This window comes from Megascapheus bottae, chromosome 10, assembly GCF_031878675.1.
Source record: "Megascapheus bottae isolate mThoBot1 chromosome 10, mThoBot2.hap1, whole genome shotgun sequence".
In the NCBI taxonomy this organism is placed as follows: Eukaryota; Metazoa; Chordata; class Mammalia; order Rodentia; family Geomyidae; genus Megascapheus; species Megascapheus bottae.
This window is the reverse complement of record NC_143518.1, coordinates 18,656,735-18,673,275: the sequence shown is the minus strand read 5'-3', so window position 1 is coordinate 18,673,275 and position 16,541 is coordinate 18,656,735. Positions and strand designations below refer to the sequence as shown.

Here is a 16,541-nt window from a genome sequence, read left to right as displayed (position 1 = left end):
AAATGATGCATAGAACTATGAGGCTTCAAGGAAGAAGTCCTGACACACTTCCAGTGCAGTGTTTTAGTCCTTCACTGAGATGACAGTTACCCTGGCAGCTGACCCACTTGGAGCCTCTGACAGGCACTTCCCCAAAGTGATGCTTGATTTCCTCAGTGAAGGAAGGAAACAGGTCTGAACACAGATAAGAACACTGCCTTGCCTCCAAAGAAAATACAGTAAGCTTCAATTCCACATAGTACCTACTGAGCATTTTATGTGTGGAGGACCAGACACAGGGAGTGCAATTGCATCATTAGAAGCCACTGCCAAAGGCTTTAAATCTCATATGACTTCATCTGCCTGGAATGCTCGAATACCAGGGCCTCTCCTCCAGCTGCTGGACCTCAGCTCCCTTCAGAGCCTCCCAGCCTGGCTTTGTGTTGGAGGCCAGTTTTCCCCACTGGGGCTCACTGGCTCCAAGCCTAATTGTAAGATCCTGTGGGGACCAATCATTTGTTGACTTGTTGTCTCCAGCCCAGAACCGGAAGGCAGAGCTCATTTGGCAGGCGAGGCAGGGAGAGGGAGATTGCCTGAGTTCACAAAAGCTTTTAGGCAATACCCAAGATTGGAGAGTTTTTTTTTTCTAAGTTTAGAATTTTTTAATCAAGAAAACTCTAAACTTTGTTCATTAAGTACAGGAGTCATGACCCTAGGGCAGTTTCAGGGACTTGGCCCACATGGGCTTATTTTACCCAATTTCATGCTAGTAAAAGCTACAAGCTTTCTTATATGTTTTTCGAAAGTAAAATTGTGCTTCACATTTTTTGCTTAACACTGAGAGAGTCCAAAGCTGAAATAGTAAACACACAGACTAGATCCTCAGAAAGGCTTTTATGACGTTCATTCCTAGCTACATTCTCTAATGCAGATCCAATTGCTGCAAGTGTTTGTTGAGTAAATGATGAACGAATGAATGGATTAATGGGGTCCTGTCTTAGGGCATATGTTTTTGATCAGACTCTACATTGATATAGCTATCAAAAGGGATGATAGACCCTTTTTGAACTTGTGTCTGGGACATCCTATTTCTTACTTTTACAATAAATGAAAGAGTTCCAGGATTGTATGGAGGAAAAGAGATGAATAGATTGATTTATGTGTTCCGTATCTTGGGATTGTAGCTTTTCTTAACTTGTACTAAGGCAAGACTCTGGGATCAGGCAATGATCTCCTCCTACCTTGCCCAGTTACATCAGAACACCATTCACACCAGGACCTTTACCTCTGAGGTCAGAGGCCAATCTCTACGTCATTCCCGCACTGGGCACATACCCTGTGGGCCACTTGAAAGGGCAAGTGGTAAAGGGTCTGTTCTCAGAACCTTCCTACCCTCTAGAAAAAGCCATGTCAATTCCATCTGAAATGTCTAGGAAAGATGTTTGGTTCTCCAAGAGAGAAAAAGCTTAAAATATGAACATTCCAGGGAAACAGTAATAGTGCTAATTTAAATTTCTACTAAGATATTACTGAATGCAACTACATTTCCCTCCTATGCTCAGAACAAGTTTGACCAGAAGGAGAGTGAGGAGTGGGAAGAGGATGAGATGAGGAAACCTCTAGGAATTGCAGAAAGGGTCCTGAGGAGAGAAGCTGGGGATGCGAATCAAGCTGCACACAGTTCCAGCCCTTTCTAAGCGGGGACTGGAGGAGGTCTATGCTAGGTGCTGGGTGCTTCAGCATTTATCTGGAGTTCTGGGCAGTGATTGGCTTTCCCTGCTTCAAGCGATGCTGTATGTAACTCCATCCTGGCAGTAGTAAGGCTCAAGAGAAGTGTAAGTCTGTTCTGTTCACTACATACTTTCAGCAACAGTGCTGAAAGCAAATGAGAATTCTAAGGATTTGGAGGAGTCTGAGGGCTTTATGACACCCACATGGCCCATCCTTCCTTTTCCCCCAAGCCTGGCCTCTTCTCATGTCCAGTCCTTTAGACTTCCTGTGCTCAGTGGCCACTGGACTACTGGAATTAGTTAGCTACATTAGCTTGTAGTTTGCTGAAACCTAAGACAAAGATTACCCCTAAATGTAGGTTCAGGTGTGCTTCTGCAGCCTTTACCAGGGAGTCTGGCCTGGGAGTAATTTGGTTTATCAGTGATACCCTGAGGCCTCTTGGCTTAATAAAGGAGCAGGGATTGGCTCTCCACTTCACACAGGTTGATTGTGCATAGTGTTTTGCCTGAGTTTTATGAAGGATTAGTCCTCTTCTTTCTAAATGAGAGAGTATAGTTTGACTATAAATAAAGCCACATCCAGCATCACTCACTTCCTTTTCTGTATCTGAACAGATGGGCTTCCCAGTATCATCTCCAGCCTGGAAGAGGAAGAGGAACTGGAAGGTGGAGGGTCAGCAGAATTCACTTGCTTCTCAGAAGATCTAGTGGCTGAGCAGCTGACCTACATGGATGCAGTAAGTCTTCGTGTCATGTCTCAGATGTCTTCCACCAGAACATGGGACAGTGACAGAATGGGTGGCCCCAGAGAACAATGGGGTCATGTAATGGAATGCTCTCCTAGCTACAAGGGAGGCTGTGCCTATAAAAGCAGGGTTAAGATGTGACTTGAGTCAATCCTCTTAATAATGCAGGCTTCAGCTCTAGTAGTCTCGGGTGAGGGTGCATTTTCCTTGGAGCTCAGGTCACAGAAGGAAGTAAGAATTCTAATCCTAGAGAAACAAAATCTACCCTGTTCTTTGGGCATTTCTTTCCCTGTAGACTCATAAATATTTCAAGAGCTGAGCTGTTTATTTGGAGGATTGTAAAGGGGTCAAAGCACAAGTTAGGATAAAGTAAATTCATTGAATCCACATGTGACTCTATTTGGCAGCTGATTTCCACGTATACTACCTGTGCTTTTGAAGCTTGAATGCTTTTCGTAGCCATACTTATGTGATGATGGCAAGCGTATATCATAGGTTAGTGCTGTTTGCAAATACCAGTTAAAGAAGACTACTAGCAGTTATCACAGTAGTTTTAGCTCTTTTACACTTATTTACTTGTGAAAAAAGAGCATAGAAAATGACAGTTTCCATCTAGAGAACATGCAAATAAAGTATCAAAAGTAAACCTTGTAGAGGACATAAATGTTCATGTCCTTTCCCTTATACAAACGTGTACCTATCTTATTTTAACTTGTTCAGGTTGGATTTTGATTTGTTGAACCAATTATTTTTTGATTGCATAGCTGATAAGCATAAGGGAAAGATAGAAAACTTGTTACTTTAAGGAACAGAGAAAGATCGAGAACACAGCTTTAAATCCCTCTTTATCCCCTTTACCGTGTGATTTAGGATATTTTACCTTTTGTGTGCTTCTCATCCACTTTGTTTTAAAGACTATGAAATGGTGACATGGATGGATGTGGCATGCACTGTATTTCGTTTTAGCTTTTGGGTTGTGAGTAAGTGATGACTGTGAGAATCCAGGACAAGCCACAGCAGTGAGATTAAAATAACCTCCTATTTGTTTGATCAGTAGTATAGACCGTACTTGACTTTCCTTACAAGACAGCTAAATCAGAGTGTTTTGGATCATTTAAATCTACTTTGGGTCATTGTGTTCTATTTGCTCAATTGAGCTGATTTAAAAAAAATTGCATAGGCTTTTTGGATCTAGTCATAGATCAATTTATATATTGATTATTTTTGTGTACTAATCTACCTTTTTCTATTGACATGGATGCCATGAGGCAAGTCAAGTTATTTGTCCCCTCATAAAATGCTGTCCCATATGAAATGTGGAAATGCTGTCTTTAATGCCAGTTCCCTTTTGTTCCAGCAACTATTCAAGAAAGTGGTGCCTCACCACTGTCTAGGCTGCATTTGGTCTCGAAGGGATAAGAAGGAGAACAAGCATTTGGCTCCTACGATCCGTGCCACCATTTCACAGTTTAATACACTCACCAAATGTGTGGTCAGCACTGTCCTGGGGGGCAAAGAACTGAAGACTCAACAGAGAGCCAAAATCATCGAGAAGTGGATTAACATTGCACATGTAATTCTCTTTTAAACTATCCTTTAGGTTTGGTAGATAGTGGAGACTATTTCATCCCTTTGTTTAAATGCTGTAGCCATTTGGTTGAAAACACTCAAAAGACCAGATATGCAGGACCCATTGGGTTTGGGGATTGATTGCTGTTCCAAAGAAAGGAAAAAAAAAATCTCTTTTTATTCTTGGGGGCTTATTTTCTCTTTCTTTTTTTTTTTTTAAATTGATCTCCTTCTTGCCTCTCTGCACCGTGGCTTTCCACAATATGCTGATTCTCTAAAGGAGACATTCTATCTACCTTCTGTTTGCCACAGGGTGAATATCTGTGGGTCTCTGACCCATGTTCAGTAAACATAAACCCACAGTATGTGTGTCAAACAGACAGACACTCATCCCAGAACCAATACCCATGCACTTGGAAATAACTGTGTCTTCCTAGACTGGAGAGCTAGTGCCTCCTTATAATTTGACAGCACTACAGGGGACTGAGATGCTCCCACATATCTTTCATTTCTTTTCTTCTTTTTTTTTTTTTTTTGCCAGTCCTGGACTTGAGCTCAAGGACTGAGAACTGTACATTTTCTCAAGGCTAGAGCTCTACCACTTGAGCCTCAGTACCTCTTTTGGCTTTTTTCTATGTATGTGGTTCTGAGGACTCGAACCCGGGTCTTCGTGCATGCTAGGCAAGCACTCTACCACTAGGCCAAATCCCCAACCCTAAGCTGGTCCTTTCTGAGGGCCTGAAAGAAGTCTGTTCCTAGCCCTGTCCTACAGTCTTCTGAGAGTCAGGTCCTGCCTAATCTCTTAGATTAACTGTCTGCATGCCATATGATCCCCAATCTGTAGCATTTTAGTCATGATGAGAATATGACAGTATTCAGTTGGATACATATTTAGTGAGCTCTTAGGTATACAGGCTACTACATTATGAACATGAGAGACATAACAGGGATAGAACACAATTGCTTCGGTTCAGGTATTGAAATGATAAAACTTATTGGAATTACTTGGGCCTGGCCAGTAAAGTGGTCATGCACATACTTGCCATAAAAATGGAGAAGTCACTTGTGGTTAGGGTGAGAGAGGCTGCCTGAATGATGTTTCACTTTAGTTTTGAATAATGGGATTTTTGGTATTTGAGGGTTAAAGAAGGCTTTTTCCTTCTAGGCAAAAGAAGCTTCATCAGCAAAAAATGAGTTGGGAAGTAACTGTCACATAATTATTCTATTCGCTAATGTTCTGGAATGTATGGGCCAACCCTTAACCATAATTTTAATTAACTAGGTATTAATTAGAAACTACAATTTAGATATACTTAATTAGATATTACAATCTGATTAGATATTTCAACCTATCCTATTAGATTTTAATTAAGCCTCTACATAGAGGACTTGATGTCTGTGTTTTTCATTTGCTCTTTTGTTGTTTTTGATTTAAGAGCAAGGACAATTGTGTCAGATGTTAAGTAATTTGCCTTGTTTTGAGTCATTTAAATGGCTCCTTATTTCAGACTTTCTAGAATTTGCAAAACTGAGCAAGAGCTAAAGAATTGCTCATGTATAACATGAGCATTTACATTTTTCCCATTCTAAACTGAGCGTGCTTCAGTTTAGAAAATAACTGCATGGTATTATCATGGAATCTTTCCTCTTGGCACCATAGAAGTATTTTGAGTCATAATCATCATAGCACTTACAATGCCCTCCATGTATCAAATAAATATGTCCCAAATCTTCTTCACCGCTTAGCCTCTCACAAGAATTTAGCAGGTTTTATGAGGCACATTATGGCTAAAACAATGGCTTTTGGTTCAAGTTCAATATAAATAAGACATTTATGAAATATAAGAAATACAGTTTGAATAATTTGTATTCCAGATCCCAGAGCATGAGTAAAAATGAAGAGACCTGCTCCTTGGTGTTGTAGTTCTTTTTCTAATATTGAATATGTTGTGCTTCTTGGAATTGTGTAAATGAACTTCACAAGTAGCACCCTAACAAGATTAGTTTTACTTTTCCTCTATTTGCTGTAGTCCATTTTTTTTGACAGATGCTTCAGTGATAATAATTTCACATGCAGAAAATGTTTCTGACCTAATATGGGGATTTTCTGGGTCTGACCTCTGCTAGATTTTTTTTTTTTTTTGGTTGGTCATGGTGCTTGAACTCTGGGCCTGGGAACTGTCCTTGAGCTCTTCAGCTCAAGGCTAGCATCACTTCCTAGATTTTCATTATTTTAACACATCTTCTGGAAGAGCCTCTTCAAGAAAAGGGACTTGATGTTTCTAGTACTCCTTTAAATCCCTGGTCTAAGCCTCTTTCAGAATAATGGGTTCCATATGTTTATTACAATTTACATGAGTTCTTTTATTTATTGCAACTCTGCTGATATTTAGAACATAATGTTTGGATTCTGAACCTTTGTTGAACTATGCTGTCATAGTTCAGTTTCCAGATAGCACATCAGACTTGTTTGCCTGCCTTCCTCCTTCCTTCCCTCTCTCTATTTCTTCCTCTCTCTCCCTCACTCCTTCATTTTCATCCTACTTTCCTTTCTAAGAAACAGTGTGGAGACATTCGTAAAAAAGATGGATGTGATTTTTATAAAAATGCATTGCTATTTACTCTAAAGAAATGTTTGAGGTTTTCTTTGGTAGCTAGATGTTGGCACACTGAATTAGAAAATGCTGTTTTTCTTCATAGTTAGGATGAGCATTACTTCATGAAATGATCCTTGGAGTGATTTGAATTCATGCTCAACTATTCTGAGACTTCTTGGCCTGGATGTTCCATACAAAGCCATGTATACTGACACGCTCTATTCAGTAGTAAACAGCATATGTATAACCTTCCCATGTACATGTAAAGCATCTCCTTTGAGTCCCCTCCCATACCAGGCAAGAACAGAACCCTCTCCCTGACTGTTTGTTTATTTATTTATTTTTAATATTTTTATTGTAATTAATAAAAGGGTTACATGATATTTGTCAGATAGAAGGTGCATTAATTCACATACATTGATACCCTTTTCCCTGACTGTTTTTTACTCCCTGGTACTCATGCAGCAAGACTTTGACTCCAAGGGCTTGGCCTGCCTTATGGTAGCCAAAGTTTAAGTAGAAACCTCTTTCCTTACCCAGAAAACCACAGAGTATTTGCCTTCTTTTTCTATTTGGTTTTAAAACATTGCTCAAATGAATCTTATTTTAAAAGCCCAGGTTATTTTGAAAGTATTGAAGCACCGAGGTGTTTCTGAAGGTTCTTTTGATTGTGGGACAGGCCAAATTGAAACCAAATGAATGTGTATAAAAATATTTCCCCATGGCTAATAGCATAAAATCCAAAGTTCAACTTGTGGTGCCTTTTTACTGCTAAATTATATACACCTCTCAGGACAGGGTGTTTCATTCTATCTGAACTCAGTGTGGCTGCTGCTAGTTGGTGGTGTGGGTGCAAAGGATTCTTCATGTGTATTTTTGGGATGTGTGTTTTGGACAGAAGAAAGTCGTTCTCTAGCATAGCTCTGTCCCTTCACCTCCTTTCGTGTTTTTACTGGGAAGGCTGGAAACTATAAAACTGTAACAACAACGCACAAATATATTAAAGGGAGAAAAACAAGCCTACGGTGCCAAAATCTATAAAGTATTTCAGTGACTGGGGAGGGAGGAAGGAGCTATTTTTTTTTGATGTCCAGTATTTATACAGCTGCTTATTTAGCGGTAAGAATTCAGAGCAGCTGTGATACCTCTACAACAGGAAACCACCAACTCACTGTAATATTGATATTTATGCCTTTTATGTCTTCATCATTCCCCATACAGGAATGTAGAATCCTGAAGAATTTTTCCTCCTTGAGAGCCATCGTATCTGCACTGCAGTCCAATTCCATATATCGGTTGAAAAAGACTTGGGCTGCTGTCCCAAAGTAAGTTCCCCGTGTCTTCTCTGCTTTCCTTTGGCCCAGTGATTAGTAGCTGCCCCGGGGATTTGGAGTCTTTACTTGTAAAGTTCATTTTATATGGCAAGAGATTCATACTTGAAATCCTCCATGTATTCTGGGGAGTGTGCATTGCACATAAAATCACTAGTGAATTCTGTGGCAGGGTTGCTGTAGCTATCACATTTCTTCTCCTAGTGTGTAAGGGTCATGGTTACTGGTTTGGGGGGCTGATTTGAAGGATGTTCTTATTTTCTGGATCTGGGGAGTTGAAGGGTAGAGTTAGGCAGCTAGGGCAATCTGCCGTGACTCAGTTATTTTTCAGCGTCATTCCATAGTCCCAGGCTATTCCAAGATGTGAAGGATAATGGGTGCTGTTAGGATATTAGTCCTGGATGTTCATTCCATAGAAAACTATTTTCTCCATTTTTTTGCTTCAACATACTAAAAGCCAAACCCAAAGAAACATGCTTTCCTTCATTTGTGATAACTCGAATGCGCCTGTAAATCTATAAGTAAACACAGTGGATGGTAAAAGAAAAAAAATACACTGGGATGTGATAAATTATACAAATCTCTAGGCATTCACACACAATGAGACCAAAGGAGGATATTTTTAGGAGAGGATCACAGAGGCACAAATAGATATGAGCATCTGACTATACAAAATGATATTTATCAAAACAAATTCCAGGAAGTGGAAATGAGGTTTCTTTTTCCTTTGTTTCTGTTTCTGTTTTCTTTTTTCTTGTTTGCTTATTTATCTGTCTTTGAAAGGGTAAGAGGAACACAGAGATGGTAGGAAAAGGGTGAACAAATACAACCATAACATTCACTAGAAAATGAACTATACAACTTGTGCATAGACAACTTGGGAGGGGAAAGCTGGGAGAGAGCAAGGGAAGAAATGACTTTTTTTTTAAACATGTACTCTTTATCTGACTGTAACCCCCTCTATACATCACCTTTACAATAACAACAAATGAATTTTAAAAATACTTAAAATGGGGGGAGGGAGCCACCTCAGTAGTGGTAAAAACACACAAGTGTTCCTCATAGGTCCCTGATTGAGATAGTTAACTGAGCATGTCCTGTGCTGTTTCTTCCCATTTCACTCAACAGTTGACAACTTAGTGTGCTTATCTCTACTTCCATAACTTTATTTGCAGACCAGACAAAAGAGAGGAGGGTCAGAGAGGGACAATTCTGGTCCTGTGTCAGAACAAATTTAGAGGTACCAACCTTCCAGTGACATCCAAATCTGCCTAGGTTTGTGCTGGTCAGGATGTCAGGCTGTGTCAGGGAAGGATGGAGAACATCTGTACGTCTGTCATGGAAGGCAGTCAGAGATGTTCGTGAGGGGCCCCAGCTGCCCCTGGAGATAGGACTTCCCCACAGTGGAAGTGGTGGCTTTGTTCTCAGAATGGAGATCTAGGTTCTCATTTCCAGTCAGAGCTGATGAAGCCCTAAAGAACTGGTTCTATTCAAACTTACAAGAAAACTGTTATCAACAGACCAAGGATTTCACAGATTTTCAGGATTCTCCTTGGGAGAAATCCTTTTATGTTTTAAAAATCCTTCTTTGATTGGTCGAAAGAGTTACAGATTATCTTTTACAAGGCCAGCCAGCTGGACTCCAAAGCTTATGCTATGCTTATGACACCATTATCTGTCAGGAGAAAAACTGGAAGATAGGCTGTCCAAAGTCCAATGTAATTTTCTTGATTGCCGCTTTTCTCTGGAGTTTTTTGTCCTCTTTTATTATTTTCGATCGTGAAGGTGACTTTGTATGAATCTGCTTAGTTGATTGATTCTCTTTCACACAGATACTTTATGAACGATGTGGGCCATGGAAACATTACTTGATAGTCCCTGGTGAAATAGAATAGGAAAACCAGAAAGAGATAGAGTCTTCTTACCTCACCCCTCATATCACCTCTTTTCCCCTCCCCACCATTCTCCACCCAGATGTGGTTTCAAAAACAAAGGGAATGCATCCTTGTCTTTTTTGCAACCGTATCTTTTCTTTAGTAGCTGAGCAACAGGATCTCATGGAAAATTTACCTAGTCAACCTAAGGTTGCTTCTAGAGCAAGTGTGAAGGTAAAACAAAAATTAAAAGAAAATAGTGTACTTGTACTTTTCTGCCCAGATTGCTTTCCAACTTTGATCCTCTGGCCTTTGTTCTCAGCCTTCAGGGGAGCTAGCCTACAGGCATGAGTTCTTGGCACCTGGTCTGTCTCTTAATTATCTGGTTAATTTATATTCTAACAAGGGCATTGGAGAATATCCGTTCCTTAGGGAAGATCCTTCCATATCAGCTTTATACTGTTTGTTGATAAATTCAAGAGACAGGGTCAAACTCTCTCATTACCTTACTGATGTAACTATAACCCTTCTGTACATCATCTTTACCATAATTTTTTTTTAAAAAAAGAGAAGTTACCTGCTTATTCCTCTCTAATTAGGACCACATATAATTTTTTTCTTTTTTGCCAGTCCCGGGCACTGTTCTTGGACTTTCTCAAGGCTAGAGCTCTACCACTTGAGCCTCAGCACCACTTCCAGCTTTTTTCTGTGTATGTGGTACCGAGGAATCGAACCTGGGTCCTTGGGCATGCTAGGCAAGCACTCTACCACTAGACTAACCTCCTGGCCCACATATTTTTTTGGGGGGTTATTTTCCCCCAAATATAAACCATTTCTAATAGCTTTCTTTATGATACAAGCTGTATATACTCATTGTAATGAAAAGAGTTTTTAATATGTTATTTTCATGGTAATGAAAGGATTGCGTATGTAAGGGTATGGCCCTTCTGCCTTCAGGAGGGAATGTGGGAAGAAGCAGGAAGCTTCTGGAAGTACAGTGTATGGGATAGGGAGAAGGGTAGAGGTGAGGCAAGTACTGTACATATTCCATACATCATCCTATTCACCTTCATAGCATTCTTTTTTTTTGGCCAGCCCTGGGGCTTAAACTCGGGGCCTGGGTACTATCCCTGCGCTCCTTTTTGCTCAAGGCTAGTACTTTATCATTTGACATAGTTTTACTTCTGGCTTTTCCTGTGATTAATGGGAGATAAGAGTCTCCTAGACGTTCCCGCCTGGGCTGACTGCAAACTAAGGTTCTCAGATCTCAGCCTCCCAGTAGCTAGGATTACAGGTGCGAGCTATCTGGCCTTCATAGCATGCTTACGATCAGGTAACAATATTTCTTTCCATTGTAGAGCTAAGAAAATTAAAGCTCAGAAAAACGAAACAACTTCTCCAAGATCCCTCAGGAAACAGGTGGCCTACTTGAGATTTCAGTGAATCCTCTCACAGTAGTCCCACCCCACTTCTGGCTAGACAGCCCATCCTGGTTCTACCATGCTAGTCTCACCCTGAGTTTAAGAGCACTGGTCTGTGAAACAGAAAAATATAGATTCTGTGGTTACAGTGAAAACCTGGGCATCTCCATGGCCATGCATCTTCTTCTCTATATAGGTACCATCCAGAATGATCTCTCAGATCCCACCAGGCTCTGTGTGTGTTGCTGAGATTTTTAAAGTTTTTTATTGTGAAGGTACTGTAAAGAGGGGTTACAGTTACATAAGTCAGGCATGAGTACATTTCAGATTTTTTTTTAACTCACCGAAGAGTAAATGGCCTAACTGAATAACTTGATGTCCCCAATACCAGCTATTTTATGATTATAATGTGTATGATTAGACTATATTCCTATCTTGATTAGGGTAGCTGGGTTCATCCTTAAAATTTAAAAAAAGAAAAGAAAGGACGCTACTAGACTGAAGAAAACCATGAGTTTTATCTGCGTTCATATTACTCACCAGGCCTGAGATCCGAACAATCGTTTTTAGTAATATGTTCTGAGGGCAGCTTGGCCAAAGGTATCTGGTTTTACTGTGTGTTCATTGTTAATATTTTCTTAATCTATCTTCCTAGGGACCGAATGCTGATGTTTGAAGAACTGTCAGACATCTTCTCAGACCACAATAACCATTTGACTAGCCGGGAACTACTAATGAAGGTGAGGCTTCTGGGAAGGTTACTGGATGGCGCTGCTGACAGCTCTGGAATCCACGCCAGGGAAGAGTTCATTCCATCCCCTGAGAAAGCAGAATTTTTGTGTCTTATGCATAATCTAGGAAAACGTGGGACAGAGAAAGCTCAAAGTCCAAGTGAACTCTCTACTCTGTCCTTCTTAGCTTCCCTGTTACACAACTAGGTTGGGACACTTGCATTCATATGTGCACGACTTCAACATGAGACTCTGCAAATACCAAGTGCTAGCCACTGGCTGGGTGAGAGGTCCTGGAATATTCCCTCTCAGCAAAACATCTTCTAAAGTGACAGAGGCCAAGTCTGCAAGTCCACAGCCTCCCTTTGGACCACATTGTGCAATCTTTCAGTTAGCAAGATGACTGGTGACTTCTGATCTATATGCTAGACAAGGGGATTTATCCAGAAACAGGCTGAATGTCCAATATGTGTAAAGAACTGAGTCCACCTCTAAACATCTAACGATAAGGAGCAGAGGCCTTGCTTCCAAGACTTAACCTATATAGTTGATGGCTGTGAACATTAAGTGAAAAATAATCAAATAAACACAAATGACCTTATAAACAACCACCAGGAGACCTAATATTGGTCAGATGTTATTTTCATAGCCTTTTTATAAAGCAGGTTTTATCACCTTCATTTTGTAGATAGATAGCCAAGATACAGAGAGGAAAGTTTCATGTCCTAAAGCACATGTATAACAGGGAGTAAAGCTAGAAATTAGACTCTAAACCTGTGCTTTTACTACTTGGACACAAGTGTCTTCTAACACATGTGAATAGGAAACCAAAGAATGCCTAAAAAGTGAAAATGAATAAAGAATAAACTATGTAATTGAACTTCAAGAGGACACCTGGAGTGGAAGTAAAAGTGAAGGACAAGTAGGGTTCCAAGAAGAAAAATATCCTGTTGATAATTTGTATCAAACTCTAATCTAAAACTCATGGGCTAATTATTCTAGTGAAGTCATCAGTTATGGTCTTCATCTTTCTATTTCTGACTCTTATTTATTCTGTCTTTTTCCATTTTGGCAATACTGCAGTTTGAATTCAAGGCTTCTTATCTGTGTTTTACTGTTTGAGCCACCTCTCTAGCTTGTTTTGCTTTGGTTATTTTTGAGATATGGTCTTCATTTTTGCCCTGGCTGGCCTGGAATCCTATTTGTACTTCCCATGTAGCTAGGATGTTTACAGGTACACATCACATCCAGCCTGTACTGTTAAGATGGGAGAAATCTCACCAGTTTTTGCCCAAGATAGCATAAAACTATGTTCCTCCTGAGCTCTGCTTCCCAAGCAACTGGGATTAAAGGCAAGATCCGCCTGTATCCAGCCCCATTTTTCTTTAAGCCTTCCTTGACATCTGTGAGTCTAAGTGCCACAGAATGTGTTCTCATAGAAGTCCATTATTCCTCTAGGGTCTCTATCAATATTGTCTGTGGGGCTTACTTAACCTGCTTTCTTCTTGGCTTGTTAGCTTCCCTGGTTAATGGCCTAATACACGTCCTGGCATGTCTTATGTGCTCAGACACTGTTTGACCACATGAATTGATAGTTTTTTCATTCCCATGAATTTCAGAATTTGCCTCCTATTAGCTCCTTCTTGAAGTAGATGATAGGAGCAAATCAGTTTATGCTGATGTCTGACTTTGGGTTTGAAATACCTGATTACTGCACACAGTTCATCAATGATTGCTGGATTGTGTTACTCCCTGCTTCACCTCCCTCCCTAGCTCTGCAGACTTTAAATGGAAACCCATATGGCTGGAAAAAGATGGTTTCATGGTGTCCTTGTCCATAACACAAAGCCAGACTAACTGGAGCCACATACTCAAATCCCAATTGCCCTGAGTCATCTTTCTAAGGTAGATAAATTCAACACTGTGCAGCTCATTGCCTGGTGGCAGTCTTCAGGCTGAAATCTTAGAAACAAAACTATATCTAGACATTAGAGATCCCATGAGCCTTTCTTAAATGTACAAGTTTACCCCAAGTACTCTAAGTTAAATTTAAATGTGGCTCACATTCCAACAAAATGAAAAACTTGGCTATGAATTGATGTGGTCTGTGCATCATCACTAATGAGAGTGGAATACTGTAGGTAGTTGGTGTGTGTGTGTGTGTGTGTGTGTGTGTGTGTGTGTGTTTTCCTTTCATCTTTGTTGATCATTACTCATATGAAGTGTATAAGTGTAAAAAGTGTAACTTTTTAGCGCAGTTTTACAAAGTGAAATCAAAGCATTTAAGTTCCAGAAGAACCGCTAAAGAAAACTACTGGGTTCAGTTTCTTACTCTGGAGCTCAACTGACTTGTAGTTGGGTTATCTTAGCTTATCTTCTACTTGTGGGCAAATGCAATGTGCTATCTCTGTAATATGATGAGTCAGTTAACATCATAGTTAACAATTCTGTAGTTTTACTTTAACTGTTGAAAGCCATCTTCTTAGCTCTTCTTAAAGAATGTCTTACAGTTGTTATATCCTGATTTCAAAACAACAGAAAAATCTTCCTGATTCTTGTGACTCTTGGTGAGAATTCTTCCTTGTTAAATTGATATAAACAGCTGTTAGAAAGCCCTAGAGCTTTGCCTTGCTGAGGGGATGTATGTTTAGGAAATCTCCACAATGTGCAACCAAAATTAGAACAGGAGATGATTAGACCTGGTAAAGACTTAGTCAACTAAAAATCACCAGTAGTGTCTGAGCTAGCACTCAACTGATATTCTTGAAATGAATGTAGTGCCTTATAGACAGAGTTCTCGTAGACCTAATAGAAAAGGCCCCTGTGAGGTCCAAGAACAATATGGCTGAGGGAAGCTGAACTCTGAAAACAATGAAAATAAAGGAAAGGTGAGAGGTTTTTGCCAAGCTAGAGGTGGAGAGGAGACAGGAAGTGAAGGGCCTGGAGAGGGGAGTTGGTAGAAGTAAAGGGAGAAATTCATCCAGACAGAGGTGGTGATTAAAGCCATGAGGTTGGATAGCATTTTTAATGAACATATAGATAAGAGAGAGGTGACTTGGAAAGAAAGAAAAATCACTCAGAGAATCAGAGTATGAACGGGAGGCAAGAAGAAAGAACCAGAGTGATACCAGTACAGTATTCCCAGAAAAGTCTTAGCACAGTCAGACTAGCGTATGAAAACAGTATAGCAGAAGGGGACTTTAGATCAAGGAAGGAAAAAAACCTGGAACCACTGCATATGACAAATAAGTAGGTTGTCAACTGCCACCTCATTTGGAAAAGTGATAATAGTGTCACAGCCCAGGTTAGCCTCAAACTTGCCATTATTCTGTCTCAGCCTCTCAAGTGCTATTAAGGTTTATACCACCAGGCTCACCTTATCAATCATTTTAGTCCTGTGACCAGGGATGGAATCTCATGATCATGAAATCACAAAAGTCGTGACATCATTAGTGCTCTTGTTAAATGTCTCAGGTCTGTTTTCCCTGCTAATGTCAGTGCAAGATCTCCTTTTCCTCGGTTGTTCTACATCACCTTGTAGGAGCCTTTTACCTTTTCAGAGATCCCCATTAAGAATTTTAGACCTTCTAATTCCTTAGAAGAAATGAATTCACAGTCCAACAAAATGCATACCAGAAAGCTAGTACTTAAGATGTATGGAGGAGTAGGGAGATGGGGAAGGAGAAAGAAAAATGATGAGAGGAGGGGGAGAAGGTATTCATCCTATCTAGTGCATTTGCAATGAAACTAGGAAAATTGAGGGATGGAGTGAGAGTGGGAAGGATATAGGAGAACGATGAAAGAGGTGACATCAATCAAAATGCATTGTGCTTTTGAATTGATTTGTTGAATGGTAACCCTTTTGTACAAGTATTTAAAGATAATAGAAATATGATAAAATTTTTAGATTTATCTACAATAGTTTTCATACCATTCCTCAGCCTATGACCAAGGGTCTAAATAAAGGGAGATCTGAAGACCTACATACTTCGAGTGTACAGAAGTGGCACACATGTTTACATTGGACAGATTCAGTTACTGACTCCAAGCAAATTCTGAATTATTGAGGTGGACTGGAACTACTTCGCATAAGAATTGGCCTGGGCGAGGCTACTAGCATGCATTCCCCAGGAAGAATACTGAGTGTGAGAGACTTGTTATCATTTGTAATATGAGAACTAACATGGGTCATGGGTTACTCAGGGTTCTGTCCCACCCAGGACCTGGGTTAAGGCTGGTTAATGAGAGAATATATTCATGCCTTGCCTTAGCCATGACCTGGAAAAAGAATGCTCTTGTAATTGTACAATAAGGTAATGTAATAAACCCAGGGAACACCAAGGGAGAAACTTACATAGAAGTTCCACACTCCTGAATTGTGAAATTTGCCTCCCATTCATGTACTTCCTGGAAAATGAGAACTTAATAAGACACTGAAACCACAAAACCAAAACACTTTATGTTCCATCAGCAAACTCATGATTAGTCATTATGTACAAGAGTTTGTTTTTACAATGGACAGTGGGGGAGAAAGAGTGGCCAGCTGTCCTCTGCCACCAGGGT

At 40.1% G+C, this 16,541-nt stretch overlaps 1 protein-coding gene and 1 long non-coding RNA gene across 5 annotated transcripts in view; one reads left to right on the top strand and one right to left on the bottom strand.

Annotated features, from left to right (window-relative positions):
* LOC150057655 (uncharacterized) overlaps positions 1–2,457 on the bottom strand; it is a 15,344-nt gene extending 12,887 nt beyond the window's left edge. The window contains exon 1 of the long non-coding RNA XR_016536828.1: positions 2,303–2,457. This is a non-coding gene — a long non-coding RNA (uncharacterized LOC150057655). The remainder of the gene's footprint in view (positions 1–2,302) is intronic.
* The window catches only part of Rgl1 (ral guanine nucleotide dissociation stimulator like 1), a 225,506-nt gene that overhangs the window by 182,455 nt on the left and 26,510 nt on the right, over positions 1–16,541 (top strand). For all 4 annotated transcript variants that reach the window (XM_090340261.1, XM_090340263.1, XM_090340262.1 and 1 more), the window contains 4 exons: positions 2,325–2,446; positions 3,813–4,028; positions 7,843–7,946; positions 11,903–11,987. In XM_090340261.1, the coding sequence (XP_090196387.1) occupies positions 2,325–2,446; positions 3,813–4,028; positions 7,843–7,946; positions 11,903–11,987 (527 nt within the window). The remainder of the gene's footprint in view (positions 1–2,324; positions 2,447–3,812; positions 4,029–7,842; positions 7,947–11,902; positions 11,988–16,541) is intronic.